Source organism: Schistocerca gregaria, chromosome 5, assembly GCF_023897955.1.
Source record: "Schistocerca gregaria isolate iqSchGreg1 chromosome 5, iqSchGreg1.2, whole genome shotgun sequence".
In the NCBI taxonomy this organism is placed as follows: domain Eukaryota; kingdom Metazoa; phylum Arthropoda; class Insecta; order Orthoptera; family Acrididae; genus Schistocerca; species Schistocerca gregaria.
This window is the reverse complement of record NC_064924.1, coordinates 96,854,851-96,879,060: the sequence shown is the minus strand read 5'-3', so window position 1 is coordinate 96,879,060 and position 24,210 is coordinate 96,854,851. Positions and strand designations below refer to the sequence as shown.

At 43.1% G+C, this 24,210-nt stretch overlaps 1 protein-coding gene across 1 annotated transcript in view; it reads left to right on the top strand.

Moving 5' to 3' along the window:
- The window catches only part of LOC126273243 (venom dipeptidyl peptidase 4-like), a 327,710-nt gene that overhangs the window by 266,286 nt on the left and 37,214 nt on the right, over positions 1–24,210 (top strand). Inside the window, exon 15 of the mRNA XM_049976788.1 lies at positions 21,237–21,397. Within this exon, the coding sequence (XP_049832745.1) occupies positions 21,237–21,397 (161 nt within the window). The remainder of the gene's footprint in view (positions 1–21,236; positions 21,398–24,210) is intronic.

Here is a 24,210-nt window from a genome sequence, read left to right as displayed (position 1 = left end):
AAATTGTTACAACGAAGCATGAGTATGAATGCCATAAGTTAAATTTCGAAAGAATTAGAAGTGCTCGGCAGATAAAAAATGAAAACCAGCCATGCCTACAGGGTGCACATGCTCTCTAGGAAAGTCTCTACAACTTCAGTGGGTTCTCCTCCTCTCATAATGAGATGCAGGATCCGCTTCATCTTCATTACCTGAATTTATTTCCTCGTCAGTCACGTAGCCCTTACTATAACAATGATGTGCAGCAACACCTTCACCTGTCTTCTCCTCAATCCTTGATAATTTCTCATTTAACTCTTGTGCTTATTCCCTTCTGTACCTGTTAATCTCCATCAGAGCCTCTTTAAATTTCGGCAGTGACCTTACTTCCTATAACTCTCCAACCCCAGCAAGGACAATACCACTAGAATTCTGCTCAGCATTAATTACTGGTTGATTAATTGAGGAACTTGGCCTATTAACTTTCTTTAATGTCTGTCTAATCTCTTCTTTGACCTCTGCAATCACTTTCTCACTATTAAGCTTCAACACCTCAAAATTATTTTGTAAGCTTATAACAATGTGCTATGACTTGAAATCTGTTCTTGAAACTGAGTAACAGCTTTCTGAATATGCAATCCATTCTGGCATTCTGTTTTATTCTTCTCATTTATTCCTTCAAATTTGGAAAATTATTTTGCAGTTGTCAGTTTATTCATTAACAACCAAACTGAAACTCTTCCTGACTTCCTTCAACAGTGATAAGTATGTCCTCAAGATTGGAAATTCTACCATCAGACTCTCCATTTCATTCTTTTCTTAATTGGTAAGCTTCCCTGTCATCTCTTCATTAATAGTCACATTTTGCTGTTGACCCTATATTTGCAGTCGTGCTGTGCTAACATTGGCTTGCTGTTCTCTTGAAATACTTTCAACCTGTTCCCTCAAGATATGTGTTCTCCCTTTCTGTTCTTTAGCACTAGTTTCTATTTTCTCTCTTAATAAATTTCCATCACACTGTTCTCTATTTTTGCTGACCTTTTTTCAGCATTGTATTACTATCCTCTGACCTATGTATGGATGCTAATAACCTATTGAAGAAATCTCAGTCAAGAGTGAGTGCAGCAGTTGAACTACGCTTGGCTGTTCACTCTGAACTAAGCACGCTGTAGCATCAGCCAGGACAACATAATCATTAAACGACTCCTGTGGCTGTATCTCATCACAAATAATTACATTCTTCTTTACTGACTGTCATTATTAACATCACCGGGTAGAGCACACGCTCCTTGACTACCAGGCACAGCAACTGAACAATTATTAAGTAAATTACCACTACTCTGGATAGCAGCAACTGATACGACCTCTTGATCTGAATGTTCCCTAGCCTTGGACTCATCTCTTTGTCTACATTTTTTAAAAATTTGGCTCTCCTTTTTCCTTTTTGACTAAGTGAAGGTATCTCTATTATGTCTTGATTAGCAACTCTGTAAAGTACCAGCCAAATAATTCATATCATCTCACAAGTCACAAACTTACACCAAAACTTTTTAAGTTCAGAAATACTTAAGAATAAAAAATTCTTCTGAAAATTCTTCAGTACTCATTCACAAACCACATAATTATGAAAAATACTCAAAATGTAGCTCACAGCGTCTTCTCATTACCATCAGTGTAAAGTAAAACCAAAGTTACAGAAGAAAAATGTTGGGAATTGCAAAAATGTTAATATAAAACAGAAATGGTAAAACGATCTTAGAAAATCTTTATCTAAGGCACTGTTTGATTTTCCCCAAAGGCCTTAATACCTCCAGTAATCCCTCAGTACATCTAACACCACTTCATACACAGTTCACTTTGTAAAGTGCAATATTTTTTGTTTAATTATTCTAGGATTGAAGACAACTGTATAAGTTGAAATGAAATGTTTAATGTCGCAATATTCGCACAAAAATACTCGCTTTTACATTATGATGTTGGTCAATACTACGAAAATCGTCCAATTCCGGTTCAAAGTTTGGAACTAATTTTAGGATGACAGTCAAATGTATGGTGGATTGTTGGTTATCTGGCAAATTGAGCAAAAGATTACCCAAGGTCGCTCGAGTTTACAGTAGACGCAATCTGGTGGACCAATAAGTTTACACCTCTGCACACGGTATTTACCTTAAGCTGCGAAGAACTGTCGTCTGCTAGGCCGCTCTTTTCCGCTGAAATTTCTATAAAACTAATTACACATATGTCACGGCTTTTTTCAACCAATCGAAGCGTTCCTCTTATTTTGTGGATACTCTCTCTACCAATCACAAGGTCGCCACCATTAAATTGCGTCGGAACTTCGGCTCTTTTCTCCTTCCAGCGCGTTTCCACCAATCAGACGTTTTGTGCCCATTCCAGACGCCTAAATGCGTACATTGATTCTCTCACATGTGTACCACTCACTGGACGCATGATCGAAAATGCGTCACTGGTTTTTTATCCATTTGGAATACGAGAAGGCTGTTTTCTAAAAGCTTTCTTTCCTGTCCTCCCTCAGAAGGGCCGTTATACTCGCTCTCCCCATCTGAGTCACCTGGTCCGTTGTTGACTTTCCGGCTGGAACACCCCTTTAAGTGGTTTCTGTTGTACCCCATGTAGCGTGGCCTTGCCTCTGCGTCCTCCCTCTGAATTCCAAACTAAAATGCCTCTCGCTGCTTGTTCTACCTTCCGCTCAAACATGAATTTTTGGAACAGTGTGTTAATTATCGTCGATTGAGTGTCATCCCTTTTTGCGTTACATACTTTGAGGTTCACCGATGACATTGTAATTGTATCAGAGACAGCAAAGGACTTGGAAGAGCAGTTGAATGGAATGGACAGTGTCTTGAAAGGAGGATATAAGATGAACATCAACAAAAGCAAAACGAGGATAATGGAATGTAGTCGAATTAAGTCAGGTGATGCTGAGGGAATTAGATTAGGAAATGAGACACTTAAAGTAGTAAGGGAGTTTTGCTATTTGGGGAGCAAAATAACTGATGATAGTCGAAGTAGAGAGGATATAAAATGTAGACTTGCAATGGGAAGGAAAGCGTTTCTGAAGAAGAGAAATTTGTTAACATCAAGTGTAGATTTAAATGTGAGGAAGTCATTTCTGAAAGTATTTGTATGGAGTGTAGCCATGTATGGAAGTGAAACATGAACGATAAATAGTTTGGACAAGAAGAGAATAGAAGCTTTTGAAATGTGGTGCTACAGAAGAATGCTGAAGATTAGATGGGTAGATCACATAACTAATGAGGAAGTATTGAATAGGACTGGAGAAAAGAAGTTTGTGGCACAACTTGACTAGAAGAAGGGATCGGTTGGTAGGACATGTTCTGAGGCAGCAAGGGATCAACAATTTAGTATTGGAGGGCTGTGTGGAGGGTAAAAATCGGAGAGGGAGACCAAGAGATTAATACACTAAGCAGATTCAGAAGGATGTAGGTTTCGGTAGGTACTGTTAGATGAAGAGGCTTGTACAGGATAGAGTAGCATGGAGAGCTGCATCAAACCAGTCTCAGGACTGAAGACAACAACAACAACAACAACAACAACAACAACTGCTAGGCAAATTTGCTCATAACGGCCGAATTAAGTTAGGTGCCATGTTCACCTTCCCATTGCAATGTGTAAAGCTCTCATGTAAGATGCGAATCTGACCTTCATTTATTCTGACATCTTACAACATATAGGATTCGTAAGTTTAGATAGATGTTCCAAAATCAACAAATAAAATAGTACAGTATTTTAACACTTCAGAAGAAAACCAACCTCGGCAATGCAAACCAGTGTTTCTTCAACATACAACAAAAAATGAATACCACTAAGGAAAACCAAGAAAATAATCCTTTGAATCATTTCTACAGAACTCAAATACTGAGCTCTTGTGTTTTAGAAATATGAATCTTCTTATTCCACAAATAAAAGATAACTATTCCTCTGAACCATTAAATTCAAAAGAAAAGTTTGTTCCTAATCTACTATCAGTATTTCCTAGTAGTTACTTTCCTGTATAATCAAAAATATTACACTCTTGGAAATGGAAAAAAGAACACATTGACACCGGTGTGTCAGACCCACCATACTTGCTCCGGACACTGCGAGAGGGCTGTACAAGCAATGATCACACGCACGGCACAGCGGACACACCAGGAATCGCAGTGTTGGCCGTCGAATGGCGCTACCTGCGCAGCATTTGTGCACCGCCGCCGTCAGTGTCAGCCAGTTTGCCGTGGCATACGGAGCTCCATCGCAGTCTTTAACACTGGTAGCATGCCGCGACAGCGTGGACCTGAACCGTATGTGCAGTTGACGGACTTTGAGCGAGGACGTATAGTGGGCATGCGGGAGGCCGGGTGGACGTACCGCCGAATTGCTCAACACGTGGGGCGTGAGGTCTCCACAGTACATCGATGTTGTCGCCAGTGGTCGGCGGAAGGTGCACGTGCCCGTCGACCTGGGACCGGACCGCAGCGACGCACGGATGCACGCCAAGACCGTAGGAGCCTACGCAGTGCCGTAGGGGACCGCACCGCCACTTCCCAGCAAATTAGGGACACTGTTGCTCCTGGGATATCGGCGAGGACCAGTCGCAACTGTCTCCATGAAGCTGGGCTACAGTCCCGCACACCGTTAGGCCGTCTTCCTCCCCCGCCCAACATCGTGCAGCCCGCCTCCAGTGGTGTCGCGACAGGCGTGAATGGAGGGACGAATGGAGACGTGTCGTCTTCAGTGATGAGAGTCGCTTCTGCCTTGGTGCCAATGATGGTCGTATGCGTGTTTGGCGCCGTGCAGGCGAGCGCCACAATCAGGACTACATACGACCGAGGCACACAGGGCCAACACCCGGCATCATGGTGTGGGAAGCGATCTCCTACACTGGCCGTACACCTCTGGTGATCGTCGAGGGGACACTGAATAGTGTACGGTACATCCAAACCGTCATCGAACCCATCGTTCTACCATTCCTAGACCGGCTAGGGAACTTGCTGTTCCAACAGGACAATGCACGTCCGCATGTATCCCGTACCACCCAACATGCTCTAGAAGGTGTAAGTCAACTACCCTGGCCAGCAAGATCTCCGGATCTGTCCCCCATTGAGCATGTTTGGGACTGGATGAAGCGTCGTCTCACGCGGTCTGCACGTCCAGCACGAACGCTGGTCCAACTGAGGCGCCAGGTGGAAATGGCATGGCAAGCCGTTCCACAGGACTACATCCAGCATCTCTACGATCGTCTCCATGGGATAATAGCAGCCTGCATTGCTGCGAAAGGTGGATATACACTGTAGTAGTGCCGACATTGTGCATGCTCTGTTGCCTGTGTCTATGTGCCTGTGGTTCTGTCAGTGTGATCATGTGATGTATCTGACCCGAGGAATGTGTCAATAAAGTTTCCCCTTCCTGGGACAATGAATTCACGGTGTTCTTATTTCAATTTCCAGGAGTGTATTATTCCTGCTCACATACAAGACACAGACTGCATTCACCAACATATTCACATAGTAATTTCAATCACAGTGTTTAATTGTTATCAATGTACAGTTAGAAAAATTATTAAATATTGCATTGTGCAGATACAGCTCATAAATAAGAGTGTATGTATTCCAATGACAAAATGATAGCAGTGTGTACAAAGTAATCTCAACTCATAAGAAGAAGAAGTAAACATGTGCTCAAATTATGATAGTGCATAGTAACTTAGATATATTGAAAAATCATTTTGTGGCCAATGATTAATCAGACCAATTCAAAATGTAATCAAGCCTTAACAAGAAAATGAAAATGAATATTGCATGAAAGCATTAAATGAGAAAAATTAGTGCAGGACTACACTGTCTGAATATATTAAATGACAGAAATTGTATCTGTAAAACAAGAAAGACTACAGGAATGATAAATCCTAGCAATGGTCACCACGATGAAAGTAATGGCTGTGTTGATTTAGAAAGCATCAGTCACCCTCTACGGTAGTGATGTGGTAGTCGTGATATTGTAGTGTTGTTGTTGTTGTTGTTGTCTTCAGTCCTGAGACTGGTTTGATGCAGCTCTCCATGCTACTCTATCCTGTGCAAGCTGCTTCATCTCCCAGTACCTACTGCAACCTACATCCTTCTGAATCTGCTTTGTGTATTCATCTCTTGGTCTCCCTCTACGATTTTTACCCTCCACGTTGCCCTCCAATGCTAAATTTGCGATCCCTCGATGCCTCAAAACATGTCCTACCAACCGATCCCTTCTTCTGGTCAAGTTGTGCCACAAACTTCTCTTCTCCCCAATGCTATTCAATACCTCCTCATTAGTTATGTGATCTACCCATCTAATCTTCAGCATTCTTCTGTAGCACCACATTTCGAAAGCTTCTATTCTCTTCTTGTCCAAACTAGTTATCGTCCATGTTTCACTTCCATACATGGCTACACTCCAAACAAATACTTTCAGAAACGACTTCCTGATACATAAATCTATATTCGATGTTAACAAATTTCTCTTCTTCAGAAACGCTTTCCTTGCCATTGCAAGTCTACATTTTATATCCTCTCTACTTCGACCATCATCAGTTATTTTACTTCCTAAATAGCAAAACTCTTTTACTACTTTAAGTGTCTCATTTCCTAATCTAATTCCTTCAGCATCACCCGATTTAATTTGACTACCTTCCATTATCCTCGTTTTGCTTTTGTTGATGTTCATCTTATATCCTCTTTTCAAGACACTGTCCATTCCGTTCAACTGCTCTTCCAAGTCCTTTGACGTCTCTGACAGAATTACAATGTCATCGGCGAACCTCAAAGTTTTTACTTCTTCTCCATGAATTTTAATACCTACTCCAAATTTTTATTTTGTTTTCTTTACTGCTCGCTCAATATACAGATTGAATAACATCGGGGAAAGTCTATAACCCTGTCTCACTCCTTTCCCAACCACTGCTTTCCTTTCATGCCCCTCGACTCTAATAACTGCCATCTGGTTTCTGTACAAATTGTAAATAGCCTTTCGCTCCCTGTGTTTCACCCCTGCCACCTTCAGAATTTGAAAGAGAGTATTCCAGTCAACATTGTCAAAAGCTTTCTCTAAGTCTACAAATGCTAGAAACGTAGGTTTGCCTTTTCTTAATCTTTCTTCTAAGATAAGTCGTAAGGTCAGTATTGCCTCACGTGTTCCAACATTTCTACGGAATCCAAACTTATCCTCCCCGAGGTCCGCATCTACCAGTTTTTCCATTCGTCTGTAAAGAATTCGCGTTAGTATTTTGCAGCTGTGACTTATTAAACTGATAGTTCGGTAATTTTCACATCTGTCAGCAGCTGCTTTCTTTGGGATTGGAATTATTATATTCTTCTTGAAGTCTGAGGGTATTTCACCTGTCTCATACATCTTGCTCACCAGCTGGTAGAATTTTGTCATGACTGGCTCTCCCAAGGCCGTCAGTAGTTCTAATGGAATGTTGTCTACTCCGGGGGCCTTGTTACGACTCAGATCTTTCAGTGATCTGTCAAACTCTTCACGCAGTATCTTACCTCCCATTTTGTCTTCATCTACATTCTCTTCCATTTCCATAATATTGTCCTCAAGTACATCGCCCTTGTATAAACCTTCTATATACTCCTTCCACCTTTCTGCCTTCCCTTCTTTGCTTAGAACTGGGTTGCCATCTGAGCTCTTGATATTCATACACGTGGTTCTCTTCTCTCCAAAGGTCTCTTTAATTTTCCTGTAGGCAGTATCTATCTTACCCCTAGTGAGATAAGCTTCTACATCCTTACATTTGTCCTCTAGCCATCCCTGCTTAGCCATTTTGCACTTCCTGTCGATCTCATTTTTGAAACGTTTGTATTCCTTTTTGCCTGTTTCATCTACTGCATTTTTATATTTTCTCCTTTCATCAATTAAATTCAATATTTCTTCTGTTACCCAAGGATTTCTAGCAGACCTCGTCTTTTTACCTACTTTATCCTCTGCTGCCTTCACTACTTCATCCCTCAGAGCTACCCATTCTTTTTCTACTGTGTTTCTTTCCCCCATTGCTGTCATTTGTTCCCTTATGCTCTCCTTGAAACTCTGTACAACCTCTGGTTCTTTCAGCTTATTCAGATCCTATGTCCTTAAATTTCCACCTTTTTGCAGTTTCTTCAGTTTTAACCTACAGGTCATAACCAATAGATTGTGGTCAGAGTCCACATCAGCCCCTGGAAAAGTCCTACAATTTAAAACCTGATTCCTTAACTGTCTTACCATTATATAATCTATCTGATATCTTTTAGTATCTCCAGGATTCTTCCATGTATACAACCTTCTTTTATGATTCTTGAACCAAGTGTTAGCTATGATTAAGGTATGCTCTGTGCAAAATTCTACCAGACGGCTTCCTCTTTCATTTCTTAGCCCCAATCCATAATCACCTACTATGTTTCCTTGTCTCCCTTTTCCTACTGATGAATTCCAGTCACCCATGACTATTAAATTTTCGTCTCCCTTCACTACCTGAATAATTTCTGTTATCTCATCATAGATTTCATCAATTTCTTCATCATATGCGGAGCTAGTTGGCATATAAACTTGCACTACTGTAGTAGGCATGGGCTTTGTGTCTATCTTGGCCACAATAATGCGTTCACTATGCTGTTTGTAGTAGCTTACCCGCACTCCTTTTTTTATTCATTATTAAACCTACTCCTACATTACCCCTATTTGATTTTGTATTTATAACCCTGTATTCACCTGACCAAAAGTCTTGTTCCTCCTGCCACCGAAGTTCACTAATTCCCACTATATCTAACTTTAACCTATCCATTTCCCTTTTTAAATTTTCTAACCTACCTGCCCGATTAAGGGATATGACATTCCACGCTCCGATCCGTAGAACGCCAGTTTTCTTTCTCCTGATAACGACGTCCTCCTGAGTAGTCCCCGCCCGGAGATCCGAATGGGGAACTATTTTACCTCCGGAATATTTTACCCAAGAGGACGTCATCATCATTTAATCATACAGTAAAGCTGCATGTCCTCGGGAAAAATTACGGCTGTAGTTTCCCCTTGCTTTCATCCGTTCGCAGTACCAGCACAGCAAGGCCGTTTTGGTTAATGTTGCAAGGCCAGATCAGTCAATCATCCAGACTGTTGCCCCTGCAACTACTGAAAAGGCTGCTGCCCCTCTTCAGGAACTACGTTTGTCTGGCCTCTCAACAGATACCCCTCCGTTGTGGTTGCACCTCCGGTACGGCCATCTGTATCGCTTAGGCACGCAAGCCTGCCCACCAACGGCAAGGTCCATGGTTCATGGGTAGTGTTATACATAACTAATTAATAATGACCACAAAGGATTATTAACACTATCTTACTGAGAACAGTGCTTTAAGGGTGAACACACTACACACACTAACATATAATTAAGCGCAATGGGTAGTAAAGGGCCAGCATATCTTAGTGCAGAATAAGTAAAGAGATTCAGAAAAGCAACAGGTGTGACTGTTTCGCATCAGCTGCAAGCTAGTAGTGATCTGCTCTGTATTGGGGATGTTCCCTGAGTATGTACTCACCTATTCATGGAGCATGCAATATTTTTTATTTATTTAACTTCAAAGATCTGTTACCTGATGTTGTAAAAGAGGTTGTAAAAAACAAATAATTTCAAGATGAAACATAAATAAAATTTTGTTGTTATCAGAAGAATGTAAATAAAAAGGTGATAGGATAGAGGAGCGCTTCGTTAGTGCCGTCAGCAATTGTGAATGCAACAGCTAAATATTCGGATGAAGTTACTCAGTAATACTTATACATGCCTCTTGAGTAAAATAGCGGTGTATTCCGCATTGCAGTGCTGCCACTTGTAGTAGTTCAATGTTCAGCAATAGCAGCCAGTAATATAACTGGTAGCTGTTGGCACATGGGACGAGGCAGCTAACGTTGACATGCATGCAGATGAGACACAGCATCGTTGGCACATGCCACGAGCTGGTTATCGTGATTTTGCGCTCTCAGCTCTCTCCAGCGGCAGTTGTCGGGTGTATTTAACTCGCAAACCACACAGTCTGTTCATGAAAACGCATAGAATTCCTACATTAGTTCTATTAAAACGCATACTTCCTTTCTTGGCCACATGCTAGTCATGTTGAACTGTCTGCAGTATACATAAATAAAAACTACAGTATCCGTGAACGTGTAATAAGACAAAACTGAATGAAACATGTCAATTCAGGAAGGACATCAGCTTGTAAAAGTTCACCAAATGGGAAAAACTCACTATTGACAAGAGCAGACTTATGTGTACGTAACATCAAATGTAGAAAACTCCCAAAACCTTTTAGAAAACGAGAATATGGAAAAAATAGGATACAGCTGCACTCGAATCCTCTTCTGAACTACTTGCAGGTCCAGATCGTGACACCTCAACCAACCACACTTCCCCTTTTTTTTCTTTTTTTCTATGGGTCGTTGTCTTCTAACGGCTAACTTTCGTAACATGCGAGTTATAAGGACAAAATAACTACATACGAAAATTCCTTAGCTCTCAATATGACATTTTTCGTCATTTAACTCGTACCAATGACGATTCGTTCTCGAGGCATTCAATATGATGCAGGTGTTTAGAAACAGCATATGTTCATAGGGGTAATGTACAACGCATAGCCCACTGAACAAGGCCTGCTACTGAACATACATTACAGCTTCGTGCTCTTTCTTGAGACGAAAGGAACGTAATGCTTCTTACTTTACGTGGCACGTTGCCGGAATACTGCAGAACTTATTTTGTGCTACAGGTGTTGAAATTGCTCCTCAACGAGAAATGGCAGGAAGTCGCAAAACCCGAAGAGGGCCACGTCGATGTTAGCCAACTCGTCTCGCGTGACGATGGCGTTACCCTATCTGATGGCTGAAGATAACTAGTTCAAGTGGGATATAGATTCCATCCGTGTATCATGACCCATTCCTCAGATCATCAACCTCATTTTCCCCAGCATTTATCTGACCTCATTCTGACACCACCTATATTCTATGTATATGTTATCGGCCAAACCCGATTTTAGGATGAACTAGTTTCGCCTAGGCCAAATTCGTTCATCCTGTTACCGACAGAATGAAACAGTTAAGCCTATGTCGAATCAGATTATCCCAGTTATAATTTACATGTTTTAGGATAAACTGGTACGTCCTAGTCTGAACTAATTTTGCCTTGTCGGAACGCATGTCGCTGTCTGTACGAACTCTTTGTTTTGAACGGTATTTTGTATCGACGAATGCGCTTGTTAAGTTGCTGATCGGGTTTAAAAGACTTTATTATAGTCCTAGTATAATTACTGTGAGGCGTTTCATCATGAATAAGCCTTCGTGTACTAGATAAGCCAATCAAAAGGTCTGGAGAGAAAAGTTTCTGGAGGAAATTTTTGAGAGTGAAACCAAAAAATCTTCTCATTATAATGTGTTATCAGTAGACGAATATGCGGATTTGGTTAAACAAGAAGAAGACGCAGGAAAGTTGGAAAAAGGAACAGCATTACAAAAAAAGAAGACTGAAGCGATTTGCTGTTTTGAAAATTGGTCATGTTAAAAAACTCATTGCACGGTGTGAAGGGTATATAAAATACTTTGTTCCAGCTGATGTAAATGTCGTGTGACGTGTAGACCGTTCGGCGGGTGCGAGTCTTTCGAGTTGACGCCGCTTCGGCGACTTTCGCGTCGATGGGGATTAAATGATGATGATTATTAGGACAACACAACACCCAGTCATTGAGTGCAGAAAATATCTGACCCAGCCGGAAAAAGGCGGTCGTGTGAAACCCAGCTCGCGCTATTCGTCCACGAGACTCAGAGGGCCATAGACACGGGTTCCCAGGTAGATGCCGTGTTTCTTGACTTCCGCAAGGCGTTCGATACAGTTCCCCACAGTCGTTTAATGAACAAAGTAAGAGCATATGGACTATCAGACCAATTGTGTGACTGGATTGAAGAGTTCCTAGATAACAGAACGTAGCATGTCATTCTCAATGGAGAGAAGTCTTCCGAAGTAAGAGTGATTTCAGGTGTGCCGCAGGGTAGTGTCGTAGGACCGTTGTTATTCACAATATACATAAATGACCTGGTGGATGACATCGGAAGTTCACTGAGGCTTTTTGCAGATGATGCTTTGGTGTATCGAGAGCTTGTAACAATGGAAAATTGTATTGAAATGCAGGAGGATCTGCAGCGAATTGACGCATGGTGCAGGGAATGGCAATTCAATCTCAATGTAGACAAGTGTAATGTGCTGCGAATACATAGAAAGATAGATCCCTTATGACTTAGCTACAAAATATCAGGCCAGCAACTGGAAGCAGTTTATTCCATAAATTATCTGGGAGTACGCATTAGGAGTGATTTAAAATGGAATGGTCATATAAAGTTGATCGTCGGTAAAGCAGATGCCAGACTGAGATTCATGGGAAGAATCATAAGGAAATGCAATCCGAAAACAAAGGAAGTAGGTTACAGTACGCTTGTTCGCCCATTGCTTGAATACTGCTCAGCAGTGTAGGATCCGTACCAGATGGGGTTGATAGAAGAGTTAGAGAACATCCAACGGAGAGCAGCGCGCTACGTTACAGGATCATTTAGTAATCGCGAAAGCGTTACGGAGATGATAGATAAACTCCAGTGGAAGTCTCTACAGGAGAGACGCTCAGTAGCTCGGTACGGGCTTTTGTTAAAGTTTCGAGAACATACCTTCACTGAAGAGTCAAGCAGTATATTGCTGCCTCCTACGTATATCTCCCGAAGAGACCACGAGGATAAAATCAGAGAGATTAAAGCCCACGCAGAAGCATACCGACAATCCTTCTTTTCACGAACAATACGAGACTGGAATAGAAGGGAGAACCGATAGAGGTACTCACGGTACCCTCCGCCACACACCGTCAGGTGACTTGCGGAGTATGGATGTAGATGTAGATGTAGAAATCGAACCCGGGACCTTAGGATTGACATTCTATCGTGCTGACCATTTTTTTCTTCTTATCCTTTTTTTTAAAAAAATCTCATTTTGTTCACTTTTGTTCGTTGCATCTGCTCGGGGTGGACGTTTTAAGACATCCGTTTATGATCGTTGTTGATAGATTAACTCAGTTTTTTTATTACAAAGGGCACGTAACCCTCTGACTGAACACGCTGAGCTACCGTGCCAGCTGCCACTCAGCTACTGGGGGCGGACGTTCCAGCTGATGAACTTTATGATGTGACTGACGGAGCTCGTTTAGCTGTGGGTCATGGTGGTCGCGATAGGATGTTAGCCGGGACATAAAAAAAAGATGCCAATATCACAAAGTAAATGATATGCCTCTATTTATCAATGTGTGATGTTTGTGGACAAAGGAAGACGAAAAAGAAAAGAGGGCTAGTTTCAAAGCCAATTCTCCATTCGGAAATGATTAGCAGGTGCCAAGTCGATTTGACTGATTCCGAAACACAACCAGACGGTAATTTAAAATTCATTCTAGTTTACCAAGACTATCTCCCAAAATTTGTTCTCCTTCGTGCGTTGACATCAAAGAGGGCTGAAGAAGTGGCTTATCATTTGAATGACATATTCCTAACTGTAGGGGCGCCGTGCATTCTTCAATCTGATAATGGCAAAGAATTTGTCAATAATGTTATACGGGAACTCCCAAATCTTTGGTCAGAACTGAAAATTCTGCATGGAAAACCAAGGCACAGCCAAAGTCAGGGTTCTGTTGATCGTGCCAACCAAGACATTGACAATATGATAAGTTCTTGGTTAAAGGACAACAATTCGACGAAGTGGTCGGAAGGATTAAGGTATGTCCAATTCATGAAAAATTTAGCTTACCACTCTGGCATAAAACAATAACCTTACAAAGCATTATTCAGAATCGAACCTAGAGTAGGACTTTCAACTTCCTCGTTGCATCAAGAAACCATAAATGATAATCCGGATGAAGATGATCTTAAGAAGGCAATCGAAGATGACAGCAATACTGAGCAGTATGAAGACAGTGACGATGATAATATTGTGAAAATTGAGGTAAATGACAGTCAAAATGCTAGAAAAATTGCCACAGAAAATTTTAAAAAAGGAGCTAAATGAATGAAAGCTTCCTGTGACAAATCCTATCCACCAGCTGACATTGGAGACAACGTAACCACACGTATTCCAGATGTAGATAAAGCAGAGATGACCTTCGAAGCATAATTGGAGTGATACTGCGAAAGACTGATGAGGGCCTCTACAAAGTTGGCATCAAACATAGTGTACTTCAGAAACATTATTGCAGGTATAATTTTATTACAATTTTCCATAATTTTTTGTAATATCATATTAAAATATTTGTTTCAACTTAGTTTTTATTTTTTAAGAACTGATTTCGACGCCTGCATTCAGAAGTTTTTAAATGTGGAGATATTAACGAGGATACTGAAATATCTTTAAGGACTGCAGCCTCAAAACATTTTGTTGGATCACAGTAAGTCTTCATGTAATGCAGTTGCATGAAAAAGTGTACAACAAACAAATGAAATTGTAAGAAAAACAAACTACTCTGCAATTCTAAGTGCCACCAAAGTAAACCTTGTTAAAATAAGTAAATAAGCAAATTGCAGAAAAGGTGATTTCTGTGGATGGATATATGTAAGTTGATCTAGTGATAGGTGTGAAATTACTGATTAGTTAATAAATAACTTTAATGAATCGTATTGACTAGTTTATTTCTATTCCTTTATACTGTTTACTTTGAAAAGCTTATAGAAGATACAAACTAGGTGAAATTAGTTAAGACTAAGACGTACCAGTTTATCGTAAAGCATGTAAATTCTAAGATAAACCGAGTCGACCTAGGCTAAATTGTTTTATCCTGTCGGTAATAGTATGAACTAGTTTGACCTAGGCGAAAGTAGTTTATCCTAAAATCGGGTTTGGCCGGTAAGATATTAAGCAAAAGTATAATTAAGCCTAGAAATGACTATTCAACACCAAACGTTTGAATCAAATTGAAAACACAAGACTACCGTTTAGCAGAGAGAACTGTGATTAGGTCTGAGTTTGCAACACCACCTTAAAAAGCGCAACGTGATCTCGAGAACACAGCATACCATCTCTTCCATGCATAATTTAATGCGGATAAACGGAACACGAAATAGAAAGAAACATGATGGAATTATCCTATCGTAGCTTATACTACTGCACATAAATATGCGTTTGCGTGAAACGGTGAGGGGAGTGATAAAAACTGGCAGCGTACCATTTACCTCACACAACAGCACTGACTTCGTTGCAGTAAATTTTCTCGGAAGTATCTTACCGGTAATTTGATGCATCATACAATTAACTTGCAAGTATCTTACCGGTTTTTTGATGCATCATACAACTATTCAGTACTATAGCTCGCCCTCACGCAAATAAATTCATGAAGTATATAAATGCGTGATGTCTGTTCCTTCTGAGGCGTCCGAAAGAACAGTCACTATGCAGAATCCTCAGCTATAGTACATTATGTTTCACTACTGTCAGCTGCGTCGGGACATTACGCGGAATCAGCGGCAACGAGTGAAAATGTGTACCACACCCGGGATTCGAACCGACGATCTCCTGCTTACCAGGCAGGTGCGTTAACCATTGCGCCATCCAGGACGCAGCGGTTTTACACCTGGGCTGCCTACTAGGGCACGCCTCACAGCGGATCAACATTCCCATCGAGCACCACCTGTCCACAGTTCCTGTCCGTTTCCTCCGTGTTGGCTACTCTGAGATTCCCACGGGAGGTAGGACGTATTTGTGCATCAGCACAGAAATTCATCAAAGCAACACATTCATCCTCATTCGTTGATTTGATGGGGAGACCAAACAGCGAGGTCATCGGTCCCATCGAATTAGGGAAGGATGGAGAAGGAAATTGGCTGTGTCCTTTCCAAAGAGCCATCCTGCCATTTGTCTGAAGTGATTTAGGGAAATCCCGGAAAACCTAAGTGAGGGTGACCGAACACGGGATTGAATCGTCCAGTGTGTTCACCGCTGCGCCACTTCGCTCTGTCCCCATTGCTCCAAGCGACACCACTCTACTAGAAGAAGACAAGAATAGCAGACTTCCTTCTTGAACTAGAACTACATGGAACACACTACCACCAAGCCCTGCGATTGGCTGTGAGCCAGCGGAACACCAAAGACAAAGTTTCGAATGCAGTGGTGTGCAAAGAGCGTACAAACCTACTGAAAGCGATACGTAATGAAGCTGACTAGCTTAATATCTCAGAGTTAGTTGTCAAATATATGTTATAGATATTGAAAAAGATAAAAATGATGCTGAGGAAACGGAAGAGCCAACAGCAGGCACCATTCACGGTACTTGCTGATACTGCAACATTAAATATCACTCAAATGACTTCCCTGTCGCCACAGGTTTCAATTACTTGTAACCATTTTTCAGCTGCAATTTCCTCTCTGGGTACCATGTTTTCTATCTCTGTTTTGTCTCGTGACATCATTAATAGTTTTTCGTCTGTAAGAGACATCGGATCTCACTAAGCATATTAACGTGGAAAATGACGTTCTTTTTTCAACACCATTCACTTTTTTAATTAATGAAAAACAACAAAGGCTTAATCGCTCTTAGACATCTTGGCTTCTTGAAATCACGTATCTTAATTTAAATAGGTCTACTGATGTGTGATGCTTTTTTTCCTTTATTGTCATTTCCATTCCCCATCAGGGGCGTGCTGGCAGCAGCGTAAGCGCTTCTCTTCAGCCAAGAGACACAAATAGACAGGAAAACATTTAAAAACAATATAAAGGGGATAACATGACGGACTATAGAAACAAAAAAGGCGGAACAGAAGCAAAGAGGACATACAAAGCGGTGCCTGTAAATCGGAGATAACAATTCTAAAAAAGTATGTTACACAAAAAAACCTAAGCACTACATTCAAAGGCAAAGTACGGCCAGGGCATAAAAGTTTGCAGAACGAGTAAAACAGGCACATGACGGACTGCGTAGCAAGGAACAGTCATGGACGATAAACAGGTCGAACACACAATTAAAACCCACATCATTATATGACACTGTATAACGGCACTGAAATACAACACTAATGTAGCACACCGAGAGCAAATAAAAACCTAGGAGCGTCTGCAAGGGGGGGGGGGGGGGAGGGAAATGGGAAGAAAGGGAAAGGTGGCGAGGAGGAGGGGAGAGAAAGGGCTATGAGGTGGGGGGCGCGCCGAAGGAGGGCTCGGAAGGGAAGGGAAGGGAAGGGAAGGGAAGGGAAGGGAAGGGAAGGGAAGGGAAGGGAAGGGAAGGGAAGGGAAGGGAAGGGAAGGGAAGGGAAGGGAGAGGAAAACAGCTGAGGAGCAAGTGCAGGCAGGGAAGGAGGAAAATCCACTCTGGGAAAAGGAGGGGAGAGGAAAAAAAGAGACCTGGGGAGGGGGGGAGCAAGGCCAGGTTACAGTTGCAAGGAAGGGTGTATGTCACGGCGAAGTTCATCATCTGGGAGGGGGAGGTGCTGGAAATTGTCCTGATGAAGGAGATGGTATAGAGGTGGAGAGAGGGAGGGATACAGCGATAGAGGTTCGGCAATGGTTGGGGGTGGAGAGGAAGGAGAAAACGAGGGATGGGGGGGGGGGGGGAGAAATCAAGCCTGCAGAAAGTGTAAAGGATGCAGAGATGTTGGAGGAAAAGGAGGAGGTGGGGAAGGGGATGAGGTCATACAGGAGCCGTGTGGGGGAAGGAACGCGGATATGGAAGGCAAGGCAGAGCGCATGGCGTCCAAGGAATTGGAGGACCTTGTAAAAGCAGGTGGGTGCGGAGACTCAGGCAACGCTGGCATAACAGAGGATAGGACAGATGAGGGATTTGTAGGTGTGGAGGAAAGAGCAAGGATGTAATCCCCATGTCCGGCCAGACAGGAGTTTCACGAGGCAGAGACAGGAATAGGCTTTTTGCTGGATGGTCAGGAGGTGGGGGGTCCAGGTGTGATGGCCGAGAGTGAGCACAAGGTATCGCAGGGTGGGGTGATCTGGATGAGACGACCATAAAGGGTGAGGTAGAAATTATGGTGATGGAAGGAGCGGGTGGTGCAGCCTATGATGATTGCCTGAGTTTTGGAGGGATTACATCAAGTGGTGAACTGGTCAAGGTGGGTTTGGGGGGTTCGTTGGGACCATTGAAGGGTAGGAAGGTGGTATCATCAGCATATTGGAGAGATTGTACAGGTGGGGGTGGCTTGGGCATATCAGCTGCATACAAAAGATAAATGAGTGGGGAGAGAACAGAGCCCTGGGAGACACAAGCAGTAGGATAAAAGATACAGGAGTTGGTGTTGTGGAGGGTGACATAGGAAGGATGGCGCGAGAGAAAGGAAGCGACCAGATGGACAAAACTGATAGGCAGTGTATAGGTTTGGTGTTTAAAGAGGAGACTGGGATGGCATACACGTCATAGGCATTTTGGAGGTCAAGGGAAACAAAAATGGCAAAGCAACGGGAGTTAAGCTGGAGGGAGAGAAGGTGAACGAGGTTAAGGAGTCGGTCTTCAGCTGAGAAGGAGGGTCGGAAGTCACTCTGGGTAAGGGGGAGGAGGTGGTGTTGATTAAAGTGCTGATGGATACAACAGGAGAGGATGGATTTGAAGACCTTACTGAAGACAGAAGTGAGGCAGATGGGACAATAGGAAGAGGCGACGGAAGGGGATTGTTGGGTTTGAGGAATAAGAGGACGCAGGAAGTGTTCCACAAGTTAGGGTAGAAGCCGGTAGAAAGGATGATGTTATAGAGATGGGCAAGGACAGTCAGGAAGGAAAAGGGGCTTTCTCTAAGGTGGCGGCAGGTGACACAGTCGTGACCAGGTGCCATGTTGCGTTTGGACCAGAGGATAAGTGTAATGTCTTGTGCTGTGATGGAGTGTTGATGTCAGAGGAGGCAACTGCCCCAAGTACTGGAGACTATGAACAAATGGAGTGACCGAGGATTGGCATGTCAAAGTGGGGATCACATGGTATGGAGAAAACCTCGGAAAGGTGGGAAGTGAAGTGGTTGGCATTACTGAGGTTGTCAGGAAGGGGGCGGTCGTTATGGAGAAGGGGGTAGTGGGGAACGGAATGGGAACCAGTAAGGCGATGGTAGACGGACCAGTATTTGGAGGAGTTGACACGAAGGGTGGTCTTGAGTCATGTGCAGGTCAGGCGACAGTCCCGGCGTTTCTTTGCTGTAATAAGGTTACGTACATGTCGCTGTATTTGCCGGTGGCATTGGAGTGTATCTCTGTCGCGAGTTCACAGGAAGGAACGATAGAGATGGAGGGATTCGCAGAGGACGAGGACAGCCCACGGAGGGAGAGTGGAATGATGGGAGTGGATGGTTTTAGTAGGAACGTGGGCCTCCACGGCGTCAGTAACTACCTCCTGAAGGAAGGACGAGGTGTTGATGATCTTATCACGACAGTGATAGGTAAGAGGGTGGCTTTCGACCTGGGTGATGATGGATTCCTGGTTGGCATCCCAGTCAGCACGGCGGTAATCATGGACGACCTTGGGAGGGTGAGCAGGGTCGGAAGATGGAGGGGGGTGATTAGCAGACGTTATGGTGAGAAGGATGGGGAACTGATCACTACCCCTGGAGTCAAGAATGTCGATGGCGATACGCCAAAGGACGTTGGCGGAGGCAGTGACAACATCATGGATAGTGCGTGTGACGCTGGCTTCAGTAGGATATGTTGAAATACAGGCGATATAGTAGAGTGTGGAGCCCCTTTCTGTAGTGGCCGTGTCTGCAAAGATGCAGACACAGTGCCTTGCAAGTCGCCAAACTACGAGGAGAGTTCAGTAAGTAATGGAAAACATTTTCTTTCTCGGCCAATTATGGGTTGGAAAAAATTAGGAATTTGTTGTGACACATCGTTGAATGTTCACGCTTCAGCCCATGTAGTTTCATGAAGTCCCTAGAGATGGCGGCGCTACACATAGCCTTGAAAATGGAGTCTGCAGCAGAGGTGCGTTCCAAGCAGTGCTTTTCCATTGAGTTTCTTTTGACGGAAAACCAGAGCATTGCGCATACTCGTAGGCGTTTGCAGCATGTCTACGGGGTTCCAGCAGTGAAGAAAAGCGCAGTAAGTCCTTGGGCGAGGTGTCTGTCATCATCACAACAAGGTCCCACAAACCTGTCCGATCTCCCGCATGCTGACCGGCCGCATATAATTGTGCTACGCTCAGGAAATTGAAGAAGCGGCTTCAGCGTGTTCTTCGCCAGAAAAACACGAACGTACTGCTTCTTCTCCAGACGACTCAAGGCCTCACACAAGTCTAAGCATCCGAGAGGAGCTCACAAAAACGTCATTGGACTGTTCTTCCCGGTCCGTCCTAGAGTTCGGATTTCCATATTTTGACGAATGAAGGATGCACTCTGTGGGAAGCAGTAGGTGGATGATGGTGAGGTTACTGATGCACCAGTGAAGTGGTGCCATGTGGGAATACAGGCCCTCCAAGTAATGTGACATAACGCCGTCGCCTTGAACGGAGATTCTGTAGAAAAATAGGTTTTGTAGCAAAGGAGTGGGGAATAATATGGCGTATTGGAGTTCTGAAAAAAAAACCAACCTACTTTCACAGAAAAAAATATGTTGTATTACTAACTCAACACCGATCGTATCTGAAAATGCGGTTTCCACAAATCTCAGGCAAAACTTGCTGTCTACGTATGTCCATATCCGCATTTCTGCAGAGATTCCCTGACCGTACAGCCGCGATATCGCAACTGTAATCGTTCCCTTAACTTGCAACAATGGGTTGGTGCCTCGGGAGACAATGGTTTGAAAATGACGGGAAGCTGAAGACTACTGTTGCCAACTGGTTCAGTTCCTAGGTGGTGAACTGTGCAGAGGGGTTGAAGAAGCTTAGAAAAGCACGGCGATTATGTACAACAGTGAAGCATGTTTTCAGGAATCTGGGGCAGCCAATAGCAGTAAATTATATCGAATATACTTTTTTATGGGGGTTTGCTTTCAGAGACACAAAGCAGGAAGCGGTCATAACAATCTGATTACATAATGCATCGACCTTAATGATCCTGAAGTAGACACCAAGTAGTCTCTCCGTCATCATAGTGTGTAAGCTTTGCAGCTGGGGGAGATACGTTCTCCATGACACAAAGTGGACTGTCACGTCAATAGACTTTGCAGGTTGGGGGGGGGGGGGGGAGATACAGTTGACATGATAGACAGTGGGCGGTGACGTTGCCAATTGGCGTTCTGCTTTGTCCCGCAGGTGGCTAACTGAGAAGTACCCCTTCATCGACGGCTCACGTGTGGCCATCTGGGGCAAGGGCTATGGTGGGTACGCGGCCGCCATGGCGCTGGCCAGAGATGAGAGCGACGTCTTCAAGTGCGGCGTCTCCGTGGCTCCCGTAACCAGCTGGATATACGCCGGTGAGTACAGCAATAGACCACCGGACCGCCAAGTAGCAACGTGGGAATTCATGTCAAAATATGCCTAATGCTGCTGTCTTATACTGTGTTATTTCGCACCTGTTTGTTACCTACATCTACATCTACATGGTTACTCTGCAATTCACACTTAAGTGTCTGGCACAAGGTTCATCGAACCATTCCACTCTCGAATGGCGCGTGGGAAAAAGGAACACCTAAATCTTTCCGTTCGAGCTCTCATTTCTCTCATTTTATTATGATGATCATTTCTCCCTACGTAGGTGGGTGTCAACAAAATATTTTCGCACTCGGAAGAGGAAGTTGGTGACTGAAATTTGGTAAATAGATATCGCCGCAAAGGAAACCTCCTTTTTTTCAGTGACTGCCACCCCAACTCGCGTATATCAGTGACGCTGTCACACCTATTGCGCGATAACACGAAACGCGTTGCCTTTCTTTGCACTTTTTCGATGTCCTCCGTCAATCCTACCTGGTAAGGATCCCACACCGCGCAGCAACATTCCAGCAGAGGAATGGACAAGGGTAATGTAGGCTATCTCTTTAGTGAGTTTTTCACATCTTCTAAGTGCTCTGCCAACAAAGCCCAGTCTTTGTTTCGCCTTCCCCACAATATTATCTATGTCGTCTTTCCAGTTTAATATGCTCGTAATTGTAATTCGAATTGACAGCCTTAGAGTAGTGCAATTTATCGTATACCCAAGATTTATCGGATTTCTTTTAGTATCCATGTGTATGACCTCACACGTTTCTTTGTTTAGTGCCAATTGCCGCTTGTCGCACCATATCGTAATCCTCTCTAGATCATTTTGTAATTGGGATTGATCGTCTTACGATTTTACTAGACGGTAAATTACTACATCATCTGCAAACAATCTAAGGGGGCTGCTCAGATTATCACCTAGATCAGTTATGTAAATCAGGAACAGCAGAGGGCCTAAGACACTACCTTGCGGAACGCCAGATATCACTTCCGTAATACTCGATGATTTACCGTTTATCACTACGAACTGTGACCTCTCTGACAGGAAATCACGAATCCAGTCACACAGCTGAGACCATACTCCATATGCACGCAATTTGATTAACAGTCGCTTGTGAGGAACATTATCAAAAGCCTTCTGGTAATCTAGGAATATGAAATCTATCTGAGATCCCTTGTCGTCAGCACTCATTACTTCATCGCAATAAAGAGCTAATTGTTTTGCACAAGAACGATATTTTCTGAATGCGTGTTGGTTATGTATCAATAAGTCATTTTCATTAAGGTGACTGATAATGTTCGAGTACAGTATATGCTCCAAAATCCTACTGCAAAATGAGATCAGTGATAGGGGATATGTAATTCAATGGGTTACTCCTATTTCCTTTCTTGAATATTGGTGTGACCTGTGCTACTTTCCAGTCTTTAGGAACAGGCCTTACGTTAAGTCAGCGGGTCTATATGATTGCTAAGAAAAGCGCTACTGTGTCTGCATACTCTGAAAGGAACCTGATTGGTATACCACCTGGACTGGAAGACTTGCCTTTCTTAACTGATTTGAGATGTTTCGCAACACCTAAGATATCTACTTTTATTTCACTCATATTCGAACTCAGTTATGACAGTCAAAACTCGGGATTTCGAAGATAATTCCTGTCTTCTTTGTTGGAAGTAGAAGACTGCGGGAACCAGTGCGCGTCTTTTCTATAGTAATAATCTGCCTTACTATTGATAGAATGACGCCATTTCGGGCAAGATTTTCGTGTGAAAATGCGGTAAATGGTTAGTGAAGCAGTGAACAGAATGCAACCCTCCACATTGCTAAACGTCCTCCTTCCTTCGCTCTCCAGAATTAAGAATAATTACGGGGTGGAACGAAAACATCGATGGCCAATGACATCATCGTTTAGCTTTGTAATCAGGTTTTTCAGTATGATTCTCCGTCTCTAGCGCCTAGAGCAGTGGGACGCAACTCTCATGCCCGGACATAAAATTCCTAGCGCAGTACGTCGCAAGTCTCGAAAGAACTCGAAAAAAATTGAAGATTTGAAGATTACTGAGAACATTTAAGCACAAAACAGTGCAACAGTTTAAAGAAAGTAGCTGGCAGCTGACTGTGTAGCGTGTAGCAATATTAGAAATTTAAACACGAGGTCCCCGATTCGAATATTGCAAGCAGCAATAGTTTTTCTCTAGTTTTATTTAAATTCTACACTTATTTTCAAATGAAAATGTAATTAACAAATACCGGACCGCAGTTTTTAATACCAGTTGCATGAAATGCAAGTACTCAAAATAAATTACAATTTGGTACAAGACAGTGAATAGTCAAACAGAATTAAAATACTTTTGTTACATATAAGACTGAACTATATTAATGAGGTATATCATTTTTTTTCATTTAACAATGAAACATTCCGCACGTCTGTAGGAAATTTTAAATTGTTTTCTTGTGATTAGTTACGTACTAGGCTGACCACACAAACCACAGTCGGTCTTTGGACTCCCCAGTTAGGCTCCTCCGTCTTCCTCGGCCCTTGTATTTTTCGCCAACTATTACTATCGTAATCATCTCCTCTCTTACCCAGTCAGATCGTCTCAGCCATGATGATCCCCTCGGTATGTTGCCTCTGATGTCTTCTTCCGCCAGCTGCCTGGTGATCTGGCCTTCTCGACGCATTACGTGCTCGTACCGCTTCAGTCCCCTCTCGCAAGTCATAGCCGCCGGCCGTTGTGGCCGAGCGGTTCTAGGCGCTTCAGTCCGGAGCCGCGCTGCTGCTACGGTTGCAGGTTCGATTCCTGCCTCGGTCAT